The sequence below is a fragment of the Pithys albifrons genome, chromosome 1, assembly GCF_047495875.1.
Source record: "Pithys albifrons albifrons isolate INPA30051 chromosome 1, PitAlb_v1, whole genome shotgun sequence".
Lineage (NCBI taxonomy): Eukaryota > Metazoa > Chordata > Aves > Passeriformes > Thamnophilidae > Pithys > Pithys albifrons.
This window is the reverse complement of record NC_092458.1, coordinates 43081104-43099053: the sequence shown is the minus strand read 5'-3', so window position 1 is coordinate 43099053 and position 17950 is coordinate 43081104. Positions and strand designations below refer to the sequence as shown.

At 36.0% G+C, this 17950-nt stretch overlaps 1 protein-coding gene across 3 annotated transcripts in view; it reads right to left on the bottom strand.

Annotated features, from left to right (window-relative positions):
• RBM26 (RNA binding motif protein 26) overlaps nt 1-17950 on the bottom strand; it is a 51341-nt gene that overhangs the window by 11623 nt on the left and 21768 nt on the right. For 2 of the 3 annotated variants that reach the window (XM_071549628.1, XM_071549630.1), the window contains exons 10-18: nt 16898-17009; nt 15968-16127; nt 14112-14276; nt 11455-11586; nt 10376-10447; nt 7111-7239; nt 4873-4947; nt 4058-4228; nt 262-366 (exon numbers count right to left, since the gene is read on the bottom strand). In XM_071549628.1, the coding sequence (XP_071405729.1) occupies nt 262-366; nt 4058-4228; nt 4873-4947; nt 7111-7239; nt 10376-10447; nt 11455-11586; nt 14112-14276; nt 15968-16127; nt 16898-17009 (1121 nt within the window). The remainder of the gene's footprint in view (nt 1-261; nt 367-4057; nt 4229-4872; nt 4948-7110; nt 7240-10375; nt 10448-11454; nt 11587-14111; nt 14277-15967; nt 16128-16897; nt 17010-17950) is intronic. The other variant, XM_071549631.1, reaches the window with a different exon arrangement.

Genomic DNA, 17950 nt, shown 5'->3' with positions numbered 1-17950 from the left:
ATAAATCTATAAAATACATCAACTAAATAGTAAGAGAATTTAAATAGATTAGCAAAAAAAATTAAAGACAATACTATTTCTGAATTACACTGAAGGAGAGAAACTGGTTTTTTTCAATATTACTACCAAATGTCTCTATCTACATGCAACTTAATACCGCACTCTGGAAAAAACAGTTTATGACACAATACACAAGCTAATAAACGTATAGGAAAATACTTGATTAAAAGTTAATTGCTACAAGAGAAGAAGCAAACATACTTCCAGCTGTAGCTCTGTATATTTTCGTCTTAATTCAGTAACTTCCTCCCCAGCTTGCATCTTCTTGTATAAATCCAGTTCAGTATCTAGTAACTCTTTCTGCATCTAAGAAATTGTTATGGTAAATTATTAGTTCCACAGGTCACATTCTCTATTGAAGAAACAATTTTTCAATACAAAGCTGAAACTTGGCAAGTATAGTGCTTATAATACTGCATTTCCACCTTCAAAAAGACACCAAGCACAAGCTTACGAGCCTTTGTGCCAAGATAAAACTTCCATGTGCAATAGTATGCTCTGAGTTTTGTGATGTAAAACCTTTTAGACTACCACAGAAAGCCAAAAACGATGTAATTTTTTCTAAACTAAAGATACACAAAGTAGAAAATGCAAGATTATATGGTAATGATGATAAGATAAACAGAATTCTACAAAAACAAAGGCAGCACAAGTAATAGACCTTTCACATGCCTTGCTGCCCTTTGCTGAACATGCTCCAGTATCAACATGTCATTTTTAAGGTGAGGGGCCCAAAACTGGACACAGTACATGAGGTGCAGCCTAACCAGTCCTGAGAACAGGGGGATGATCCCTTCCCTAGTCCTGCTGGTCACACTATTCTTGACATAATCCAGGATGCCACAGGCCTTCTTGGCCACCTGGGCACACTGTTGGCTCATATTCAGCCAGCGGTTGACCAGCACCCCCAGGTCTTTTTCCACTGGACCACTTTCCAGCCACTCTGTCCCCAGAGTCAATTCAAGAAGACTTGTTGAACGAGAATCAAGTTAGGAAACAAACTGTATATACACAAAATCTTGGGACCCAGTGGGATGCAACCTTTAAGTACTGACAATGGTTCCTGATGACCCTGCAAAGACAGTCTGAGTTATCACTGGCATGTCATGGCATTTGTGGGAGGTTCCTGGGGACTGAGAAAAAGCAAGGATCATTCTGATCTTCAAAAAAGGCAAGGTGATCTGAGGACTACGTACTTGCCAACCTCACCACAATCCCAGGGAGGATAGAAGAGTAAATAATCTTGGAAGCCATTTCCAAGCATTTTAAGAACAAGAAGGTGATTGGGGAAAAAAGAAATCATACTGGACCTTAACAACCACCTTCAATGAGATGACTGACTTAGGAGGCAGAGAGCAGAGAGTAGTGGAAATTGTTATCCTGACTTCAGCTAAGATTCAGTTGAGTTTCAAAACACAATCCTCACAGCCAAAAGGATGAGGTGTTGACTAAACAGGTAGACAGTGAGATGAATCAAAAACCGGTTGAACTGCTGGGTTCAAAGGGTTCTGACCAGTGGCAAAGTCCAGCTGAAGACCAGCTGCTAGTGCTGTGCCGCAACACTACTGTTTAACATCTTCATTAGTTACCTGGATGGTAAGACAGAGTGCGCTCTCAGCAAGTTTATGGAAAATACAAAGTTTGGATGAGTGGCTGGCACATCAGCTGGCTGTGTTTCCCTTCAGGATGATCTTGACATGCTGGAGAAATAGGGCAGGAGGAACCTCTTGCACTTCAACAAAGGGAAATGTCAAGTCCTGCACCTAAGGAGGAATAACCCCAGCTACCAGTACAGAGTGGGGGCTGCTCAGATCAAAAGGATCTGAGGAGTCCTGGTAGCAGAAAAAAAGCTGAATGCGAGCCCTCTACGTGTCAATGTGGCATAGAAGGCTAACAGCCTCCTGAGCTGCATAAGGAAGAGCATCACCAGCAGCTTAGGGGAGGTGATCCTTCTCCTCTGGTCTGCAGTGGTGAGGCCACACAGGGAGGGCAATGCCCAGTTCCAGGCTCCCCAGTATGAAAGACATACTGGACAGAGCGCACTGAAAGGCCACAAAGATGATTTAAGGAATTGAAGCATCTACTGTACGAGCACAGGCCAACAGATCTGGGATTGTTTAACTTCAGGAAGAGAAAGTGTTGGGGGGGGGAATCATATATAAATACTTAGTGTGGATGAGTAAAAGACATCCAGACTCTTCAGAGTGGCACCCTGTGATGAAATAAAGCAATTCCCAGAGATCCCTTTCAATCACAACCATTTTAAAACATGTCATATTACTAGACTATTTTCTTGTACATTTCAACCACTGGACCACTCTCAGCATAAAATGATCGTAAAGGGTTAAAATGCTTCATTGAAATTTTCTAGTAAAGAATTTACCAAAGTTTCATTTCTATGGGCCTGGATTAATTTCCTTGCATGTAACAAAATCCCCAACCAACTGTTATTCTTGGATGAAAACGGACACAAATTATGTTTTCCTGCTTCAATTTATGAAGCACTGCAATCAACAATCAAATTTAGCTTTAAAAACACTGCCAATTTCTAGGATTTTTGTAGTTCCAATTGACTCTACAGACTGGTAACATCCTTCAGGCTTCCCAGAAATATTTTCTCATCTGACAATGTCCACTCTCTCTCAAAGATATAAAAATAAGCTCTCTCATCTCTAAAAAACTGAAGAGTTAAATCTCATTATAGCAGTGCCTGAATTCTGGAATTATAATCCTTAGTTCCCTCTCTAAAATACAGTAGAATATTCCACTGCAGCTGAAGATTCCACTGCAGCTGAAGTTGTTTCAAGAGTTATAAACTGATATCCAAAACCTACAATCTATGCCCATTTTCAGGACAAACATATGCTGCTTCAACTTTATCCTTACAAATGCTATAAGAAACTACAGTGAGAGCATACATATAGTTTCAGTATTTCTTGTATTTCTTTTCAAAACTGTACATCATTGACACTGCTGTTAGTTTTAATGCCTATATTTCTACATATAAGAAAGTAGAAATGCTGTTTCAAACTGAGAACTAATGACTCATTTAAATTAAACCTGGGCTATAACACTGCACCAGTTTTTTAAAACAGCATCCCCAATATCCTAAGGGAAGACTAAGCATTCTGAACATTTAAGAACTGAATGAGAAGAGCTAGAAAAGACTGTTTTTATGGGAAAATACTGTGTGTAAAAATCTGCTATTTTATTAGTATGCATTTCCTCCCTTGATAAGGAAAAGCTTGTAATATATTTAAAAGAACACTTTCTTAAAATGTTATTTCTCCAAGACTTTCTTAATTCTTAATCACAGTGATTTGTTTAGGAACAAATACTTCTACAAAAAGCAGAATACCGCATTTTATAAAGGTAATATAATTGCATCTTTAAGCAGTTGGGAAACTGCTTACAAGTCATATATCAACAAGAATGATAGCAGAGGAAAAACATTTCTAACACAGGTAAAACCCAAACAAGGGCAGCTATATCAAAGGAAAACTGACCAGTATAATCTTCTTTCTAAAAAGGTTAATATATAGACAAATTTCAGTGACACAAAAAGTCCCAGAAAATTATGTATCGGTACAGTATGTTCTGTATATTAAACCTGAGCAGCAGCTATCTGTGTTGCCTAACCATAATCCTTTAGCTAAGAAATACTATTTTCACCATTTCTATTAAAAATTTAAGAAAGCAAATGACTATACAAAAAAGTACATAAGGCAAAAGAAAAATATAAGACTTTTGATTTGTTTTTTTGATTTTCCAGACAATGCAGTATCTGTGTAACAGCAGATAACCATTTAGACAACAGAGTGGTATTAAAATTAACTGTGTTCCTTTGAACAGAAGACAAAACCAATCTCACTTCAAAGAAGACTTCAAAATCCAACCAGTAATGGTTCCAAATATTGCTGATGTGAGTGCATCTTTTTATTCTGCTGACACAAACATGTGAATTCATCTTATTAAAAGCTGATCAAAAGTTGAGTACCTGAGTCTTAGTTTTCATGCTTTTTAGAGGAGTCCCTCCTCCTGGTGATACACCTTTTAATTCATCCTTTAACTTGGTAATGCTATTAGTCAAAAATTCCAGTGTTTTCATGATTTCTGCTTTGTCTTCTGACTTCATGGCTTTATTCTTCTCCAGCTTTGAAATCAGCATCTGTCCCAATTAAAAAAAAAATCATTTTACTCAGCAACTACTATTACAGACATGTTTTCCAGTACTCATTATAACTAAAGGAGAAACTGAGTATTGTATTTCTTTTGTCATGATCTACAGACTCAACATATGGGGCTTTTAGCAGCTTGCATTACAATATTTGTCTGAGTCTCTATTTCATAATGAACATGATACTTCCATTTCATTTGGACACATTTGCTCACATTTACTCAACATACCTGAATTACTTCACAAGTTTTATTCAACTTAAATGACATTTTGACCTTTTTCCTCTTCCTAAGCCTAAGTGCAGTCATGCACACTTTTCTACATCAACCTCTCCTGATCTTGTCAAACAGAACTCAGGCTTTCCCTTCTCCCAACAAACATACACATGTTGCATCCAAATTAGGCAATTTCAACTAAAATTGTACCCACATTGCACAAGTTGATAGAATTTTTTTTTAAATGAACTAACAAGACAAGTTAGAACGAAACCCTAAACTTAACATACTGTGATGCCATTCTAATAGTATGCTCATTTTATAGGCCATTTTTTTAGCTCATGCTTACAAACTCTGAAATATTTTGAAGTGAACTGAGATTCTACAAACTAAATTCTGACTTTAGTGCTAACATTTTACCTTCTGTGTTTCAATGTGCTTCTCTAAGATTTCTTGCTTCTTTTTTCTCATCTCTTGTTGAAGTCGTAATGCCTCCTAGAAGTATAAAAAGATTACAGAAAGTTTCTAGACTTTGAAAAATAATGTCAGAAAAATAATATGTTATACCTGGCAATTAGACACTAGTAACTTGAAATAACAGGGAAAAAAAACAGTATCAGAAACTCAAGATAGTAACAGGACATAATTCCAATTATGTTTTGGAAAACAATGTGTCACCAAATTACTAGTAGTTCTAATTATCTTCCCCCATTAGATCTGTGTTGGGAAGACTTCATTATTGCTTACATACAAAGTACCACCTTACACAACTCCATGGAAAGCTGAAAGGCAACCTATTACACTACCTCAAGAGGTACAGGTACAGCATGCAAGAGTTAAATGTGCAAGGGCAGTTATCTTGAAAGCAACTGTAAATCCAGTCCATCAATTAAAATACATTCTCCAGAACAGTTACGAGCAAAAAAACCCACATTTTATTTTCTAAACTTCAAGTGTTAGCCAAAGAAAATCACCTCTTCTGCATCTGACCACTTTAACTGGGAAGTGACAAGTACTAGTACTTAATATGCCAACAACAGAACCTTGACATTACAATGGGCAAACCAACATGAACTGATACTGATCAGTATGTGACACACTGAACTCAGAATGAGAAGCAAGAGGAGATGCCACTGCTGCTGTGGCTCAGCATCTACTAACGTTGCTTGTGAGAAACGAATTGCTTCTTGCTCTCAAATACAGAATGTGGAAGTCTCAGACATCAGGATACTTGCAGAAAACCATTAAAAGCTTCAATATCAACATATTTAATGGAATAAAAGAGGAGAGGCAAAAGATGATCATCTGGAATCAGATGGAAAGTGTAAATGCAGAACAGTTAGAGAAAAGGAAATATTAGTAAAGTATCTGAATGTCTTCCCAAATACTGACAAATTCTGCTGCATGAAATTTTATTTTTGCAATACAGCATGCAATCATTTTTCTGAAGGACAGGGAAAATAAGACAAGGGGATAAATGCTAAGAAAAACTATGGAGACAGAAGGAAAAGAAGGGAGTGAGTCCCACAAAACCATGTTTTTTCCACAAGTACTACTATATTGCAACAGAAACCTCTGAAGGCAGGAAGGAGCACAAGATCACATGAAAGAAGAGCCAATCACTTCATACATCTTCAGTGTCTTCTCTCAAAAAAACCCTACAGCTGTTACCATGAGTTAAAAATTGTGTTACAAGTTTTCTACTATTTTACAGGTATTTAGTATTTTAACTTGAAAGTTAAAGCCTCTAATTCTGAAAAACACGTGGTAAGGAACAAATGTGAAATGAAATTGCAAAATTAGAATTGATTTCTTTGAAGTCTGGACCAATGACAAAATTGACATGCAGCTACCAACTGCTGGTTACACGTACACTAGACATGAATTACAGAAATTCACCAGTAGTCCAAAATCTTTGTTTAACGACTATATTGTTTTCAATACTTATGTCTGGACCTAACTTAGTATTGAACTCGTAATTTCTGGTTTAAAAACAGAAAGATAAACATTGTCCTATATTTAGTTCTTCTAAATGATAAGAAATAACCCTGAAAAAGGAGCTTTGCTGGTCACTTTTGAAACTTCTGAGCAAGCTAAACTACAACCAAGCAACCTGTCCATGGCCAAATATATTTTTGTTGCATTTCCTCTCTATCAAATAAAAAAAAAGAAAGCCTTGTACCATGTGAAAAAAAAAAGGTGCAGGAGAACTATAGCTTAGAAACAACAAAATGCAGTCATACAACTCTCAGTTCTCTCGAGTGACAAAACAATTTTGGTCACAAGTACAAAATACACTGAGAATAGGGGCCAGTTCCTAGAAGGCTTAAGAGAGAAGAACAGTGACTACACTACACTCCCTTTGACACACAACAGACAATTCATGCCTTAACATATAGATTCTGAGTCCAGGAAAAAGTGTTTCACATTTTGAATTTCGACAGTTTTAAACCTGCTTACACTGCCTGAACATTCACTGAAAAATAGCAGAACAATGTTAAATTTTCTTGTCCTTTGTGGGAAAAAAAACCATTATAGTGAATTTAATCTTACAACTAGTTTCATCTATGCTCTTGAGATGAATATACATAGTGCTCTATCTCTAAGTCACAAGTTCCCAGCCTAGGTTCATTTTATAAAGAAGCATATTTAATTTACCTGTTTTTTCTTCTGTGCTTCATTAGAGTCTAGCACGGAAGTGGAAACAACAGGCAAAGATTTCTGTGCTGCCTTCAAAGCAGCAGGGTTGTACACAGTTTTTGTCAAGCCAGTAGAAGTGGATAAAACCTATAGGAGGAAATCATTTTATTTTTTTGCCAGTGAATGTCAATCTTTTAAAAAACCCACGAGTGCTTAAAAATATGTAAGCGTCTTTTCTTTTGTCTGTTTTGATGATATGGAATAAAAATTTGGTGCAACAATTTGGAGTTGCTGAAGTTAAGCAATTTCTGAAGAGGCAGCACATCAGATATATGAGTTACAAACATCAGATTACAAATCCTCTCCATTGAGATTTCATATGTACTTCCAAGTCTCAAATACATATAAATTTACATACTTGAGCATAATTAAGGAAACAGAAGATTGAGATTTTTGCAAGAATAGCTGTTGTTTTTCTTTTTTGTTTTGAAGTCTAAAATACAGTATTTTAGGGCTGCATGAATTTTCCAAGCAATAATTCAACATAATTTTAGAGAATAAGGTCCAAAATAGATACAACAGTTCCTTTTCATATGTACTTTGCAGAAAGCAGAGCTTGCACAATCAGCGAGAATTAACTCCAGTACAGGGAAGTCTTCAACATCTCACAGCAAAGGAAGAGACTCCTATGTTTCTCTGTTCTCTTTCCTACATTTCTAACGAGATATGAAATTTCTCCATGGCTTACTGAGAACACAATTGCCTGCTTTACAATCCCTCCAAAGTAAACTATTTACATCTTCACAATACCTGAAGATTTGGACTATTCTGTTTCCTTAAGCTCATTCCTTTAAAGAACATTTTGGCCATGCTAGTATTGAAAAATCCATGGCTAAGTCCTAGAGATAATACAGGCACGATCTTGTCCACCTTGTAGCAAAACACAGAAATTAGGCCATTGGTATAATTTCCACGATTTTAAAAATACTTTTTATATATGTGGAAAATTGAAAGATGCATGCAGATTCTAGGGGTCACCATGCACTCCATAAAATAGATACAATGTCCACCAATAGGAGGAAAAAAAGAGACAGCCAAGAAACAGAAGGACACAGAAGCCCAAGAGATCAGAAGAATTTACAGCAGGAACGCTTCATATGAACACTTTTCACTTCAGTGTGCTATTTATACTATCTCTTCCCACAGTGAAGTGTTTTCTAGAGTAGGCAATGCAGAGAAAACCAATAGCAAAAAAAAAAAAATCAATGCATGTTATGGGGTATTATAAAAGGTGGTATAAAATGCTCTAAGAAGGCCATTACAAAGATGAAGGATTTTTTCTAAACTTCAAGAATATTAAAGTATGCATGTCCCAGTCATACAGTTTCTATCAGCAAATAGCTTTAGGACAGGCTACATCACAAACAGAGGATCAAGCAAAGACAAAAATATTGACACAGTCCTTTTGCCCTGAACTGTATTCGTAGCAGAGTGAACAACACCGCCCCATCTCTTTTAATGTAAGGTCAGATGCCTTGGTAGGTGTACCTGCATCAACTAATAATCAACACTGAAGTCTTCTAACTCTCTTAATACTACTAAAAAGGAGGAGTAGTGTGAATGTCTTCACAAGGTCATGAAGTCCCTGTACAGATCTTAAAAGGTATTACAATAACTGTTTTATCTCCTTTTCCTCCTGCTCTTTGGGAAGCATAGCTATTTCCTTTCTCATTGGCAAGTTCTTCTTAAACCCTGCAATCCATCAGAAGCAAAAAACCATCTCGGACATGACATCTATGTTTTTTTTGACAGCTTTAAATCGTTTAATTTCTAATCATTATAGAACGCAATCACTAATTATTTCCTTGTAAAAGGACAGGAGTAGGTGAAACTAGGTTGATTCAAGTTTCAGAATCCTACTAAAAATGTCAAAAGAAACTGTTCTTTCACAACCAGTTTCAGTGAACAGCCTAGCAGCTCATCAAAATCTATAAGATCATCAAATTACTGTAAGGCAACAAAGCAGAAAACCATTCTAGCATGAATTTACTCTTTCTAGAAAAGTGTTTCAGGATAACGCAACTCTTATAAAATGAGGAAAAAAAAAAGAGGTATTTCGACTCAAACTGCAAAACGAAGTAGATTTCCTATTTTTAAAGTCAGCATATAGTATGTATGTAAAATGCAGTTCAGGAATACGCCGCAAGGTATTTATCTGCAAGTAATTTAGGGCAACAAGAATGGAACTAATCAAACCAACAACAAAATACAGGCCAGAAGCCCACACCACTGCAGACTGCTCAGCTTGAAATGAATCAAAGAGACATCATCCAATATTACAACTCAACTTTAAGTACCGTTACCTTTGTATGCTAAGTACAGCATAGTATCTCTGGAGTGAATTTTACCTGCTAGATTACACTTTTAATCCATCAGCTGCCACCCTGAAAAGGAGTTGGGGGCGTGTGTAGAGAGAAATACAGTGGATGGTTCATTTATTTCAGGTCAAGTGAACTCCCAATAGAAAAGATATATACCTACACAGAGGAATCCTGTTACAGAGTAAAACTTTCTATCTTTCTACTACAGGCCTTCTCAAATTCATGTTATAAACACCGTGGAAGCCTGGCCCCTAAAGAGCTAAATAGATCTGGAAACACACATTACAAACTTTGCTACTAAAGTAAATACATCTACAACTTTGTATTCTGAAAATTGGAACCACTGGGCAAAATACATAACTCACAACCACAATTCAGGTGCACCTTTCCCACCTTACCTCTCTTTGCCCTTTCTATACAGATTAATTTCCACTTTTATCTTTTCACAAGTACTGCAAATTGTAAAATCAAATAAGAGGGTAAATGTTTACAGCATCACCTTTTAAGGGACACAGAAGTCCAGAAACATTTTTATAGAATGGCTTTCTATAGTTTCATACATAGTGTCAAAATTTATTTATTTTTAAAATTTATTGCTGTATACTTCTAAACAACTCAGGATTATGGAACATATCTAGTTATTTTCATGATTGAATAAAAGAAACCGACTATATTAAAACAAAACTCACAGAATAGCAACTTCAGTTCTAGCATGTTTTATTCTGATAATCATTTAGACATCCACCGAGTTTTAATATATTACACTTCCTAAAACTAATCTTTAACAAATCACTTTATTCATAGTTATGAAACAGACTTAATATTGACACAAGGGGTTTCAATAAAAAAAGTTCTACTGAAATTAAACATGAGAGAAGAGAGAATATGAGACATTCTCTTACCTTTTCAGTTGCTGGAGTAACTGGCTTTGACACAAAACCCAGTCTGTCCTTCACAGATAATTTAGCCACATTCTAAGAAAACAAATCAAAATTACAGTTTAGAAGTAGTTTACTTTATGAATATTTTACTGTTTCCAGTGTAACTACAAATATTAGCAATTTAGAAAAAAACATTTAACCAATAAACCCACACTTTTAAGCAACAAAAAAAACATTCAAGCAGTTGATAAAATTTAATTATTTGATTTTGCAGTTAACATGAATATATAAATTGGATAAGACAAAGATGAAGGCAAATTTGTAATCAAAGATCACACGACATATTTTTGCAAGAAGTCCAAGACATAAGACCTGGTAGAGGATTATCTGCACAGGCCTTTTAAAATACACTACAGTTTTTGTGTTTTATAACCTGCTATTTGCAAGCATCAATTGCAGAAAGTTGTTTGAATCTAAACTACGCAAGTGTTCTGAAACATGGTGGTCCTCATTTCCAGAAATAAAACTACAGCAGTGGCACAATGTTGATAATGAAGTATTTCTAATAGAATAAAAAATTAAAGGCTATTTCTGATGGGAGTAACATGTCAGATTCTGTCATTCTTCACACTGGTACTGTGGTTATGTTCTTCCTCTTACTAGGGGTGACATACAAATTCTGAAAGCACTTTTAGATGCTGACCACCAATCTCTAATGATTTTAGCTGTTTTTAACAGATAAAATATTTTTTAAAAGATAGATTTTAGTTCTTTGGATAGAAATTCACTTTATTTTGAAACCTGAAACCAGCAATTTAACAAAACAATACTGAAATATATTCAGAGCCTTTCAGTTTTTCTTTTTAAACTAAGTAAAAAGCTAGGATACTTAAAAATTAAGCACTGTGCTCAGGTACAAAAAGCAAGTACTGTATTGAGAAAAACCTTAATATGAAAATACCACTCATAATATAATTAGATGTACTTATAAGTAGTAAGTGTGCACTTGCACTATATGAGTAACTGTAACGGATACATTAATGCATTATGAAACCTATTACAGAAAGAAAAACAGGTAACTGAATTTGTTTAATACATACCTGAGTGACTTCCGTATTGGCACTCTGTGCTTCTGCAGGTTCAATATTACTTGCCGGTACTGGACCTAGTCGCTCCTTCACTGATTGCTTCACTACTGGTAAACTGGGTTGTGGAACCAAGGGCTGTATGACCTGCAACACCGTCCCAGTCCCCAAAAAAGCACATCATAGTATTAACAACCAAAGGCTGCTACATATATTGTACAATAAGTATACAATGAAATTACTGCAGTGGCATTTACATTTACACTTCCTCCTTTCTATCATTCAATGTCTTTTTTACCTGATAGGGAAACATAAAGACTTCATGAGATTAATTATGTTACACTGAACATTTGTGTAGTGTAAACAGCAATAACATCTACTTTACACTTGCAGCTCACAAAGGTGATCAGACAATTGTAGTTTATTTCTACTAATCACATCTACTCAGACTAACTTAGATTCTGCCTGTTAGAACTGAATAAGAAAAAGCAGTCTTCTGAGTCCTCTCACAACTCTTTCATCATCAATCATTTAGTTATGAAAAGGTAGAATACAAACTTGTATTACAAAGTCTCACTTTTTACAGCAATATAACGCTTTTCATCTCCCTATGCGTTTAACTTGGACAAAGTGGGAAAAAAAGGATACAGAAACATGCAGCCACAGGACTGAATAAAAAGAAAACAGAGCAGCTAATCTTTGAACAGACCATGGATATACCCTGATAGCTAACACTTTTCCTTTTTTTTCTTTGACAAAAACATTAAACACTTAAGGCTGAAAAAATATGCTTCCAAGCAAGCTTACTGTCATATTTATGACCCTCAGGAGGTCACCTAATCCATTCCTCCACTGTAGGGCAAAGTCAGTTATGCCATTACTGACAGTATCTATCCATCTGGTTCTTACAGATTTCCGATGAAAGAGGTCCTGTCACCTCTCTAGGCAAAAGCATTTCAATATCTTTTGGCATTAGAAAATGTTTTTTCAATATCTAACCGAAATCTCTTTGTGCTGCCTTTAAAGTCCAGAACTTCCTGTTTCATCTACTTCAGATGTGGAGAGCATATTATTTCTTCTTCCTCGTAGAAACCTTTCATTTGATGATTTATTATGGTTGACTCTCACCATCTTTACATATGTACTTCCACTCCTTTCAGAAATTCTACAGCAAGTATTTCCCAAAGTAATACTGCTGAAGAAACAGCAATCCTCAAGCAATTGTGCTGGACCAGATACTACTGAAGGGACAAATTAAAAGCCAACTAACTTTAAATTCAAAAGCATGTCTTTGGTGCGTGATAGACAACATCTGGTTGGAAACCATTATAAATACAGGCGTAATTAATTAACCTGCAATTAACACAACTGAAATCTTGATAAAAATTCAAATATTTATAGTGTGTGAAGAACTGCATGAAAAGTTTCCATACTACTTGGAGATATGATACCAATTATTAACTTCAATGAAAAGGGAAGTAAATATTCATACTTCTGAAAGGCTAAAAATACCTGCTTACTGATTCAACAATTTGATAACTTTTATATTTTGGGGTAGAAGAACACAGAAGCATTGCACTTAGAACTTTAATTTCCTCTTCAAAGGTTTTCATGTCACTGCGTTTCTTCTATCGTGGATAACAGACTCCTGCTGGCATGTGCTGAATGGCTGTTCTTTATGAGTCAGGAATACTTAATACTATTCCCTGCTAGTAAGGAGAATTCATTTTCAAATCATCAAGGTTAACTTGCGAAAGGTGGTGTGCTGGGAAGCTTGTAACACCATTAAAAATGATGGCACTATTTAAAATAACAAATATATAAATGAGGTATTTGGAAATACACAGTTAACACTCCAAGCTGGATAGCATAATCAGCAAATAAGCTGATAGCGTAGTCCAAGCTATCCTTTGAGCAAGAGGAAATGTCTGTAGGAATGCAAATGACATACTCCACTGCCCTCTTCTGGCTGAGGAGATGGAAATCAAGCTTAGAAAATAAATACTATTTTGAGTAGCACTACTTCAGGCCAACCATTAAGGATATTTATAAAATCTAAAGGATGCTAACTAGGAAGCTGGTGAGATAGGTGTTGTTAAAACTGCATTTTTGTAGATAAAAATCAGGGCATTTGTTACAAAAGGAGAGAAATGAAACTGTTAAAATGGTGAACAGCAGGATTGCTATAGAAAACTGGGTCATCGATTCTCAATGATAACATACACCACCAAAGAGGGCATTCTCAACTTAGAGCACCAACTGAAGGAACACTTTAACAACTCACTCATACATTATATCAGCATACATAAAAATAAGTGAACAGATCTTTTATGGCTGCTGACAAATATGATTTGGCTTGCCACAGGTTACGAATATACACTTTCTAACAGTAATTGCTGTTTTATTTCTTCAAAGTGTTGCCAATGCTACTATGAACATGACAATTGCCGATAAATGTTCCACTGCAATTCAGTCAAAAAATGTAGAACAGAACATTTCAATTGGAAGGGACCGGCAGTGATCATCTAGTCCAACAGTCTGGTCACTTCAGGGCTGACCAAAAGTTAAAGCATGTTGCTATCTACTTTGCTTGATACAAACATTTTTAAAAAAATGTTTAAAATATTCTATTTCACATAACATTCTAGATAGAGCAGACTTAGATCCTCTACCTTCTGTGTGGTAGTTTGGATTTGTGGTGCACTGCCTTCTCGATGCCAATAAACTTTAATAAAACGATTATTTAGTACTGCTTCTGTACTTGATATAGCTTTCTTTGCTTCCTCATGTGTGGCAAACTGAATAAGGGCACCTTCTGGATCACCTTGATATGCAACCTAAGATTTAAAACAGAAGAACAAAACTTACAACACGCAGGATTTTTCATTTGTATCTAGATTATCATAAAATCATTATTTTCTAGGATTAGAAGCTTACAATTTGAACTCAATATGGGTCATTAGATAAATTCTTCCTATTCATGATTCTTTTTGAAATGCCTGGTGTCAAAAGCCACCTTGAGATTACACTAAAAAACTTTTGAATAGTAAAAAAAAAACCAAAACAACAAAGTAAAGCAAAATACCTAAACAGTCAACCAGTATTTCTAAATGCAAACATGAGTTTGAAAGACAAAAGTAAGCATCACTGAAATAAAGAAAATTGCTACAAAAAATACATGGGTCAGTACACAAATGTCCTATCTACTATTAGAACTAGACAGCAAAGTTAATTTTGGTTTTCCTCCTTTGGGCATTAGCACATTATTTTAGCTTCAAAGGCCAAGGTTACACCATTTGCAAGAAGAGCAGAGCTTGCAATATCTATATGCGTAGCTGTCTCTCTATGCACAACTGTAACACTATTTTACTTGCCTTACTGAATCATACTGCCTGCTAATGATGGCTTGACTTCAAGAAGGAAGAATTGGGAAGGGCTCTCCCCACGTGGGTGTGTCCCTCAAGCCTGCACAGTGGGTTCTTTAAGTGAGGCACAGCGTGTGCAGAACTGGCCCCACCCTTTAACTCCTGAGATTCATCTGTCACGGCCAAGCGAGCTTGGACAGTGACAGTGAAGTCCTCGGGACTAGAACCTACAGCCGCCGGCATTCCGAGGAGGTCTCCCATCCAAGTACTAACCAGGGCTGACCCTGCTGAGCTTCCGTGATCTGACAGGATTAGGCATCATAGTGGCATTTAACTGCCTTGCCTGCTAATACACCCATATTTTTAGGTAAACTATAGAAAGGCTTACGAAATATTTAATAGCAATTAAAAGAGATTTAAAATGCCTCAGTGTTCAGACAGATACAGAAGGTTTATTCCGTACTGTATCAGTACAACACAAAAACATTCTGTTACACCTCCACTCCAGCTCTCACTGCAAACAGGAAAATGTACATTGAAACGCAAGCCACCATCTGACGTTTGTTGATAAAGAAGCACTGATAATGATCAGAGTGAGTAGCTTAGAGACTGGGTATGAAATACTGACATTAGACATACAGATTGCAATATGTAACTTCAGGCTAAGTTAGGCCCTAGTTCTTTCATCTCTTTCCTATCTTTAATTGTTTGCTTATTTCTGTTGGCGGCTCCAGTAAACGGCAACGTAATTGTAAGGGACAAACTGCCACTACTATGGAACTAGAAAGCAATTATATCACAGAGATTGCTTTCTGGATGAGAAATAGAGAGTTTCTGTATTTACAATTTATCCCATAAAATACAGATGGTTTATGGTATCAGAGGCAAACTTGAGAAAATGGGTGAAGAAAATGCTATCAATTTTCAATGTTTTATTAAACAATTTATCTTAAAAGTCTTATCTGTGAGGAACGCATTCATTCAAAATCATTTCTGCTTCTTGAATGGAAATTCCATTAAAAACAAGATCATGTTTAAGAAATGAGTTAGGAAAATAATGAAGAGTTTTAGGGAACCAGGAGAAAACAAACTGGCATTCCCCTTTAAGCAACGACTGCTATTTTTAAGTCAAAACATACTGCTTTCTCGTTGTTGACTCTTACCTGCAAGTTGACTAAGTTTCCAAACTTACTGAAGTGCTCATTAAGTTTGCTGATATTGTTAAGTTCTGGGGGAACTTTTCTCAATTCAAGCTTTGTATTTTCATTTCCAAACTGCATCTTCTTCTGGAAACCTGGACTATTTGTTCTGTTAAAATTTTGCCTGTAACAAATAAAAATCAAGCCAGGAATCCATAGCAAGCTAGCAAACACAGTGTTTACACTTACATAGGAGCATGTGTGTGTGAGACACAAAGATCTGCAGACTTAAAAAAAAGAGCCATTTTAGAGGAGTGTAGAGGAGCACAGCAGAGGCCCATATACCTGCCGTTTTCCCCACTGATATTCTCAGCGTATCTCAGCACATAAATCTTAGAGATAATTCCCATTTTAACTTGCTCACGTCAGTAATTCCTGACTTCCACATTGCTTTTCTTCAAAACTATTAGCTATTCCATGAAATCTTCCCACTACCGTTTCAAGTAACTACAACTTTGAGGCTCTCCTTAGTCCCAGCAATCTCTCAAAACTCTTTCCCAGTTTCTGTCACCCTAGGTGACATCTGGTTATGAAGCACTGCACCCTATGTTTTATCTCAATTACGTACCTGGCAATTCAAACCAAAATAGCAACAATAAATTCATATTTCACAACTAAAATCAGTCATCTCTAACAACACTGCAGCTATCCTGTTTCTTAGATCATTACATCTTTCAAGAATCCTAGTATCACCCAAAGCAACTTCATCTATCTGTATACTGCCTTTGAGAGAAGACAGTCAAATACAGGTGAGTGTGATTTATTTTAGTACCATCAAGCATACTCACAGTTGAACTTGCTTGCAATTTATGGATACATACATGTTTCAGATTATAGTAAAGAGGTTCACAAAATTCCAACTATTATGCCAACCTTGAGTTAATGAGCACTCACTTGTCAAACCAAGTCTTCTTTGTAGGAACTCCACCATCCCCTGCACCAATTGTTCTTTTCCTGGATTCAGCATCTACCACTATTCTCATACTACTTTTATTAGGAGGTTTTTCTGTAAACAGATGAGAAGGTTTTACTTTTTTTTTATTTCTGTGTATTTGATTGTAAGAAAGTATACTGCTCATGATGAATTTGCACTGAAAAGCACAACTGTTCATTTTGAAATTACTACAATCTTTGTTCTAACTGAACCAAATCTTGGTCACAGACTTTTCTTCTGAACTATCAACAGATGCTGTGACAGATGAAAATAACTAATAGCATTAATTTTGTCATAGCAACATCACACGTAAGGAAAACAAAAGAAGTGTGATGGAAGGCATCTGCCTCAAGATGACTGCACTCTGATTCACAATGATTCACAATGTCCCATACAATACTCTGAGGCTCAAACCACTTTTGCTAACACCTCCTTTCTACTATTAGATGACACACAAAAAACCAGTCATGATAGGAAATGCACAGTACTCCAGGGCATGAGAGCTAGGAGCAAGATTTATGGATGGAGTGGGAAAGGAGTCACTTTTGCTGAAGAACAGGAATCACACTGGGGGACTCCTCACTGAAAATATACCAACAGAAACATAGTAAGATTAAACAGAAATACATACAAATGCAAATAAAAACCACATTAAAAATGGTTTTCTCTCTCTTCCATTCTCATTTTGCGTTCTGCTTCTTCTTCGCAGGGTCACAGGAACTGTGAGGTTAAGATTACTCATTCATAAAACTGTCTACTACTACCAGATAAAAATTACTCTTTCCTCTCTGCACCAAAAATCATCCTCAGATTCTGTTACAGAAACAATTACATTTTTCTGGACAAAAAAATATACAAAGTGACCAGTTATTACAGCTAAGTGTAAACTGTGCAATATTCTAGCAAGAGATTTCATTTTACCTGCAAAAACACACACGCAAAGCAATTATAAACATATTTCCCTATTCAATTAAACATCTCTTAATTCCAGAAGATTTTTAAAAAATGCAATC